Source organism: Platalea leucorodia, assembly GCF_965183815.1.
Source record: "Platalea leucorodia genome assembly, chromosome: 3".
Classification (NCBI taxonomy): Eukaryota; Metazoa; Chordata; class Aves; order Pelecaniformes; family Threskiornithidae; genus Platalea; species Platalea leucorodia.
Window position 1 is genome coordinate 37,801,196 of NC_138825.1, and position 8,337 is coordinate 37,809,532.

At 42.0% G+C, this 8,337-nt stretch overlaps 1 protein-coding gene across 1 annotated transcript; it reads right to left on the minus strand.

Annotated features, from left to right (window-relative positions):
* Positions 1-314: 314 nt before the first annotated feature.
* NANP (N-acetylneuraminic acid phosphatase) lies at positions 315-8,282 on the minus strand. The gene is made up of 2 exons (XM_082306974.1): positions 8,118-8,282; positions 315-7,880 (listed from the first exon to the last, which is right to left on the minus strand). The coding sequence occupies exons 1-2, from the start codon at positions 8,205-8,207 to the stop codon at positions 7,185-7,187; spliced, it is 786 nt and encodes a 261-aa protein (XP_082163100.1). The 5' UTR covers positions 8,208-8,282; the 3' UTR covers positions 315-7,184.
* Positions 8,283-8,337: the final 55 nt, after the last annotated feature.

Below are 8,337 nucleotides of genomic sequence, written 5' to 3' on the forward strand. Positions count from 1 at the left end.
GCTCACCCTGCAAATATGCACAAACACTGCTGCTCTACAGAAAAGAGAGGAAAACACATGGGAAGTGGTTTGGGTGGACAGAACATCATTAAACAGGGGGCACAGTATTCAAAATAAAACAAAAAGAAATTGTTAACTAGGTAGATTTATCTCAAAACAAAATATCTCCAAGGTAGGGGCTTGTTTTTCTTTTGAGATACAGTGCACAGAAACAGAAATTGAGCACAGAAATGCAGTGTAAAACTATAATAATACAATATTAAGATGAAACTCTGGCTGCAGCAGTAGCAGTTTTTAAAACAGACGTATAATGTTTCACAAAGTGACAGGATAAAGATAACAAATATATCAAAGTAGTTTAGACATCAAGTTACGAGGTACCTTCTAAAATACTTTCAGATGAGAGGGATGGAAGCAAAAAAGTATTTTTACCCAGTTACATTTACTGAAAGAAAAATAAACAAGCTGTTTGTGTCGTTTATGCATTTTCTTCCTGAAAGGAAAAAAGGACTTGGAACATTCAGGACCCTTCTCATTTAAATGTCTGAAACAAAACACAATGGAAGGCATCAACAGTTTGGAAAACAAAGGCTGTCAGTCCATCCACTGCAGACTTCCTGATAAATCCTAACCCCAGAGAGATTTAACAGGCCACACCGTTAACAGCAAAGACCGCCCAACCAGTAGCACAAGTGAAAACGGTGAAGCCTGACTTTATCAGACAGACGGACCTACAACACACAAGTGCTCTGATGAAAACTGCACGGTAACTTGAAGATACTTGTTGGCCTAATTCATGGAAAGAATAAAGGAGACAAATTTACTGAGCTTCTTAATACTCGCATAGCAAAAGAACCAACAAAATATATATTTGAGTAGTTGATGTATTTTGACATGTAATGATTTCACTACCAGTTGGACCTTTCTGTCACACTGGTCGCTGGCTCGGGAAAATGGTCTTCCCACATCTGCCTGAATGCAGTACCACTGAGCAGACTCAGCAACAACACAAGTAAATAAAAATTTGCTTATCTGATGCTCACCAAGCTGGATTTTGACTGGAAAGCAAGATAAGTGAAATGCTTTCCACTTCATTTTTCCAGCTTGGTTTCTGGGAAACTGAGCTGTAACTATTCTAAGTGACTTCCTAGAATCATCGAGAAGTACAAAAAAATTTCCTAAATCCTTGATCTAAAGCACAGCTCTTAGATGACCACAGCCCTATATATTCAGATAAATCTCTGTACCTTACTAGCCCTGTATTTTACTGCATTTTTGCAATGATGTTGATGGTGTAGCAAAATAAACATTTCCAGGGCAAAATACAAAAAAGAACCTAACAAAAATGTGCATTAATACATTAAATACATTAAATAAAATGTATATTAAAATGTAGTTGAAGCTACATACATAGTTTCTTCTACGTTGCCTAGTAATATATTATTGCCAAAATATAAAGAAGTTGGATTTTTTTCGGTGTCACAAAGTTGTTCTTGAATAAGTCGATGAAAAAATCAAACATTTAGATCCCATGATGAATGGACTGAATAGACACTGGGAAACTGCCGAAATGATGAGTAGCGTTTTGTTTTCCTCACAACATGTACTTCTTAAGTCAACTAATCATCAACATTTATTTTGAAACTTGGAGAAAAGTATCTCAGGTTTAGTATTTTAAACTTGCCTTATAAACCTTGATATCTACAGAGGACTAAGAGTATTTTGTTTGGAGGCTTTTTTCCCCCCACATTTTTACCTTTTTTTTTTTTTTTTTTAAACAAATTGACAAATTTGCCTCGTCTGTGTGATATGAATGAAACTTTCTTTGGAGGAAAGGCCATTTAAAGCAAACACAGCCCGAACACATGCTTGCAGCACATAGCTGCCAAGGAGCTGGTACTAAATGTGTGCACTTAACATGATCTTGATACAAAAGCTGGTTCTTTTCCATTACTTTTTTATTGTGGTCCTCTGCAAACGTCATCCCAAATGCTAGATACTGTTGTGATTGAGAAAGATATGGAAATACACCTGACGAAATAGATGATGGAGATCTACCTAGCCGAGGGAGGAGAAGTGGAAGGCAGAAGTCACTTGCAGATGATCTTATAGAAATGAGCATACAAATCTTACTTAAACTTGTGAAGTTCCGCTGATGTAAATGGCAACATTTTCCGATGTTAAATTAGACCCTATGCAAAGTTATCATCTGGTCTTTGGTTGGGTGTTGACCTGAGAAACATGGCTTGCGCTTCTAAAGGACTGAAATTTCATGTATTAGCACCATAATTTAATTTCGTATTTTTTAAAAGTGCATCTTTTTTCTGGCATTTGAGGACTGTTCAGCAGAAGGCTCTCATGCAACCTTGTTTTTAGTAGATGGAATAAAAGGTCAAAATATGCTATACGGAGCAGGCAACGTGATTCTCTGTGTCTAGGTCCCTTGCAACATAGGCAGAAAGTTGCAGTTTTTGCTTTAGACACAGCTGACATCATCTCTGCATTGTTATGTCTCTTGTATGTGCACAGCGTGATCTAGAAAGCGAGTTATAATGGAGACAATCCCACTGCAAGGCTGATAGTAAAAGCTGCGCACAAAAGAACAGTATACCGCTACATACAGCAGAGATACATTGCCTTTCTATTTGTTGTACTTCTCAACGCGTTCAAATGATTTCCAGATGATGAGTTTTGTTAGTATAGAATTAAGGTAGGATTTTAAATGTCGTTTAAAGGCCTCAAGATAACCTGGGAGTAAAAATCCCCACATTTGAGAGCTGAAGTTGAAGAAAGAATCACTGCCTATGTGAACAGGAGAGATGGCTCTGATGGATCAGACTACTTCAATTTAGTTCGAAACCCCATTACTGGTGTTGTCAAGTAACAGAAGCTTCAGAGGAAAAGACAAACAGGACTGGCTCAGGTTCGCTGGGGCACAGGATGCTGTCCGTTGTCTGTATTTCAGGAAATATGAACATCTTATTTGTTACCCCATACAGACATCTTATCTCTTTGCATTAACTTAGTATTCTAATGAAAGGTACTTATCTCCTGTATAAAGCATACAGATCACCTTCTAACAACTCTGTGCTAAAGTTTTTCAAGTGCGTAAGAAAATGTCCTCATTTCTGAAGCTCTCGCTGTCCAGCTTACTGCCTTACACATACAAAGCTGCCTCAACAAGAAGAGAGAGGCTGTGGTGTGCAGATCTGGGCTACTTCAGACAGCTAGCTGGCATAGCCAGGCGCCCGCCTTAGAGGCTGAGTCCCCCTGCACTCAGTTTAACACCCTACCCTCATCTAGAGTACCTTCACGCCTCTCTCCACCTATCTCCACAGGTCCGGAAGATGAACAATTTGTTCCATTACGCAATGGAAAACGATCAGGGGACAGCTTGCTTTTCTGCAGGCAAGAAAGCCATGAGGTGAGCAACCTCCCACTCTCCCCTCTCTTCAGTCACACAGCGGTGAGTGTAGCAATAGCTCAGATATGGCTTTGTGCACCCATAACCTGCTGAAACGGGTCCCCTGGACTTGAGATTCCTGTAATTATTTATTTATCTTGTTTGCTTTGCAGTCTGCTCTTGTGCTGCTGCAGCAGCCAGTGCCATGACGTCAGGACACGTAGGCATAGCTGAGCTGGCATTCAGCTGGGCAAGGCAGGTTCAGCTAGCAAGGAACTGCAGTTAGGATGGGGTTTACATAGTCTGGCCAAGAAGCTTCATAAATACGTAATTACATTCCAGCCTCTGTTTGAAATGATGGAAACTACACCCCATCGCCACATCTAAACATGCGGTCACAGATTTTGAAGCCCAATTCCGTGCTATTTTAAAAAAACAGAATCCTTGCCCTTTGTTGTAAACCTGGTCACAAACGTAGTTACCCACAGCACTAGACAGCGTTAAGAGAAATGTTTTGTAAACAAAATACTTTTATTAGACTAGTACATGGATTATTTTAAATCAAGAATTAAAATACAGTTGGTATTAAACTATTGTTTCAGTTCATTTCACTAACGTCACTGTAGATTAACCTCAGGAGGTAATATTTATCTGAAAAAGAAAAGTTTTTTAAAAATATAGATGGAATTTCTTTTTCCTCTTCTTATTTAGTGTGTTTTGGCAATATAATTTGAACTAGACAGGTTAGCTAATAGAGAATAACACGAAGCAAACCCAGAACTTAACTGGAACTGAATATAGACTGTTTTATTGATCCGTTCCTGCTTCTGATGTGAAAATTATCCCTTCACTACATTTATGTTTCCATTTCGTTAAATATAATAATTCTTCATTAGGCTTTCTGTAAGAGCTCCATCCAAGAAAAACATCTTGAGTATTCAGAGATACTCCTGATTCCTAATCCAGCCTATTGGGTAACTACCTGCTTCTAAGACCCCTAGATAGAGAAATCCCTTCTGCTGTTTCTTCTTGTTTCACAGAAGCACCGCAACACTATTGCCCTATCTGGACACTGGTAGCCACATCCAGCCTGCTACAGTACTCAGCAATGGAAAAAATATACTTGGGTGTGGCCTCTACGGACCACACTCTCACCTGAGTGTTCACTTACAGTGGTTTTTCATAGGTCCATAGGTTTAAGAAAACGACTGGCCATGTGCAAAACAACGAGCAGTCTCTTCTAAAACAAGAGACCCTTTATACAGTAAGCAGGCTCAGCATCCCACTTCAGAATGATGCAGTGGCAAGAGAATATGACCCTCGACTTCTATTAAAAAAAGGTAAACTGGCATATATATATATCCTTCAAGCCTTCACAATCCTTGTGAATTATTACTATTTGTTATTTTAAATCTCAGCTGTATCAGAAACCTCATTCTGACCTAAGTTCTATTACCCTGATGCTGTGCAAACAATGTAGAGTTACACTGCAGCTCCTTTGGGATGCTGTGGTAAGCAAAGTTGTTGCTTTTGTATCAGACAGTATGGTTACAACCAGGTTACTTCAACCACATTAGCTTTTCAGGGATCCATCTAACCTTTTGGATAGATTTCTATTTTTAGAATATTCCTCATAGGCCCAATGATCTTTATTTTTCTCTCAGTCCTTGGTTATAAGGAATGTTACTAGCAACGCTTTGCTCATCAGCTAAACCAGTGACTGTTTTCATGCTCTTCTAAATGCAAAATAAAATCTGAACTTAGGCCTCTTTCTTACTTCAGTAACAAAGGTGTGTCAAGTCAGTCCCACTGGCTCATGTTACATGCGGCAACGTACTATACCACTGTAACTGGATCATTTTTAGCATATGCCCATTTCCTCAAAGGTACAGGTGGGGCCTGCCTCTGTTCTCTTCATTGATCCTGATGTCTCAAAGGTCTTGGCTAGGTAACATGAAGAACCTGGACTGATTTACCTATTTTAAGGGACAATTGGATGACAGGGGTTCAAACTGTAATGAGTATTTCCTTTTTTTTTCCCTCAACGTAGAAGCAACATATTTTGATCCAACCTGAACTCATTGCCAAATAATTTAACTCAAATCAGTAACACCCTCCTCTAAACTGAATCTGTCATCCTATGCAAGACTTAACTACACTAACTTAAATTCATGTCAAGTTAAACAAAGGAATCCTTTCTTTGTATACAGGATATATCCTTTCTTGTATATAGGATTCCTTCTACACACCCATTTCCTGCTAGGTTTCTGCACTTTTTGCTGATCTTTTATTGCTGCCCACGTGGCAGACACTCTTCTGCCAGCAGCTCAATATCCCGGTTCTCAAAAGATTTGTCATGGATTTATTCTATAATATTCTATAATATTATTCTATAATATATATATTTGACTGCTCATATATGGCCAGCTACTCAGCCCAATGTATATATAGCAAACAGGTTTTGAAAAACACAGGTTTTCCAACAAGTGTTTACATTTCCATTTAATATATGAATACTTTCCCATTATATAGTAAGAATATGAAGTACAGAAAAATTAAATTATTAGGACAGTGATCTGGGAAAGAGAAATCTTAGTGTTTTAGAGAGTCATCTCCTGCATGTAGTGGAAATAGCACATACATATTATAAAGTTGTACACAGTACTGTAATACATACGACATAATTTTCCAGTTTCCTGGAAGAGAGTCATGAAAGCCATTTACAAACAACTAGCTCATATTTTCTCCAGAGTAAATGACATTAAATACATGTAGAAACTGGAGTAAGGAGGGATTGTATAGCAGTGCCATTAAAACAGTCAAAAAAAGCACTGATCCTGCAGTTGAATCTGAGTAGTCATACACCTGAGCAAGACCAAGAACAGTTTCTCCAAAAAGTCTGATCAAAATTCATTAATAAAATCAGACGGAACAATAACATTAACTTTTAAAGAGTTTGACAGTACAGTAAGAAGACTGTTGAAAATATCCCTGTTTTATCAATTACATTCCAACAAAACTCATTATCTGAATTACAAGTATACCGCATATCCGCAGAAGCACCAAGATAATATAAAGTAAAAACTTATCCATCAAGTCCCTCTGGTAAATGGTCCCCTATTTTTTAATTTTTAATGTACATTTACGTACTTTTGGCAAGAGGTACAGATTCCATAAGAGAAAAGTCACTGCAAAGTCTGAAAAAAATTCTAAAACCTGAAAACTTGACAAAAGATCAAAGGTAGAGCATTTTCTCACGGTCTGATACATAACTAATTCTGTCAATAAATTCTGGTTTTAGAAATAGCAAAATTCACTCTCACTATCCTGAGATAAACCGCAGATCAATTGTGAAGATTTACTAGATTGTACCAGACTCTCTTTCTCGCCGTCTTTTACACACTGCAAACAAGGTTTGAACCGAAGCCTCTGCTAAACTTGCAAGTTAGCAAAGCATGTGAAAGATCAAAACATTCAAATTTTCTTTTCCACTATAAAAACAAGAGACTGGCAACTTAGGTCAGAGACAGATAGACTTTAGCCACAGTCCGTCAAAATAATTTCCAGACAGAGGCAGTTTTTTAAATTAACCGCACTTGCATCTTTTAAATTAATCTAACTCTCTGTTTCTATCCTGTTTTCACTGACAACCGTGCGCTTATTCATCCATCTGCTGTTTAAGAAAGCATACCCCACATGACTTCAAAATCCTAGGGTCAAATTTTTTAGAAGAGTGAGTCACCTAACAGCTCAGCACGTCTCTGATTGCATGCTGGAACCATCAGTGTGCTTCGTTACTACTAGCCATATGGTCAGTTCCTAACTTAGCATTAATTTTGTGCTCCATCTTCTGTAAAACTGCTGGAAGGTCCAGAACAGAAGAAATAATATAGTGAGGTACTGGGGAGGTATCTACCGGGGTAGTCATTGCTTTGTTTAACCAGACAGTTGCTTTCAAGCCAGCATTCAGGCCTCCTTGAATATCTGTATCTAGAGAGTCGCCGACCATGACGCACTCTGCAGGCTGCACCCCCAGGAGATCGCAGCAGTAATGAAATATGGATGGCGCCGGCTTCTCTTCTTTCTGCTCTCCGCCCACAACGATGGCATCGAAGTAGGGCTGACAGGCGCACGCTTCGATCTTCTCCCTCTGCGTCTGCTTGTCGCCGTTGGTCAGGAGGAGCAGGCGGAGCCCTTTCCGCAGCTCGGTGAGCATGCCCCGCGTGTCCTCGGCCAGGGTGAGGTGCTGCAGGCGGGTCGTTTTCCATAGGAAATAGCACTCGGCGGCCAGGTTTCGGTTCGCCTCCCCCCCGATCGTCTCTTGGATCGCCTCCTCCCAGTGCGAGATCCGCAGGTCGGTGATGCACATCTTGGCGGGGTCGTGGCACTCCTTCAGCAGCTTGGCCTGGACCTTATCGCAAATGACTCGCGCCTCCCCCTCACCGTAGTGGTGCTTTGACTGCAGGGCGTTTACCACCTTGGAGGGACAAGAGGCCCCCGTCAGTGCGCTACGCGCACCCCCCTCGCCCCCAGCGCCGCGCCGCGCCCGTTAACGGCCCCCGACGGCCCTCCGGCCGCGTGCCAGCGCCGGGCCGGCGGCACCGCGGCCGGCGGGGAAGGGGACGGGAGACGCGCGGCGCCGCCGCCGCCGCCGCCGCCGGGCCGGTGGCCGCGGGCCCCGCGTCGGGGGGCGGCGAGGGGACAAGGGCAGTACCTCCTCGATGGCGCGCCGCCCGGCCGCCGCCGTGTCGACCAGCGTGTTGTCCAAGTCGAAGAACACCGCCTTGACGCCGTGCACCCCCATGGCGCCGCCTCTCGCGAGAGCCGCCCCGCTCTAACGGCCGCGCCGCCAGGGCGCAGGGGAGCGCCCAGGCCGCCACCGGAGCCGCCCGCCCCGGGGCACGGCGGGGCGGGGCCGCCGGGCCCCCGGCCCC

What these genes read in the sequence shown, in the direction of transcription:
- NANP (XM_082306974.1), bottom strand. Translation starts at nt 8,207, where the DNA reads ATGGGGGTGCACGGCGTCAAGGCGGTGTTCTTCGACTTGGACAACACG. An exon ending in GGCGGCGCGCCATCGAGGAG is followed by an intron (nt 7,881 to 8,117) that starts GTACTGCCCTTG and finishes TGTCCCTCCAAG; the next exon opens with GTGGTAAACGCCCTGCAGTC.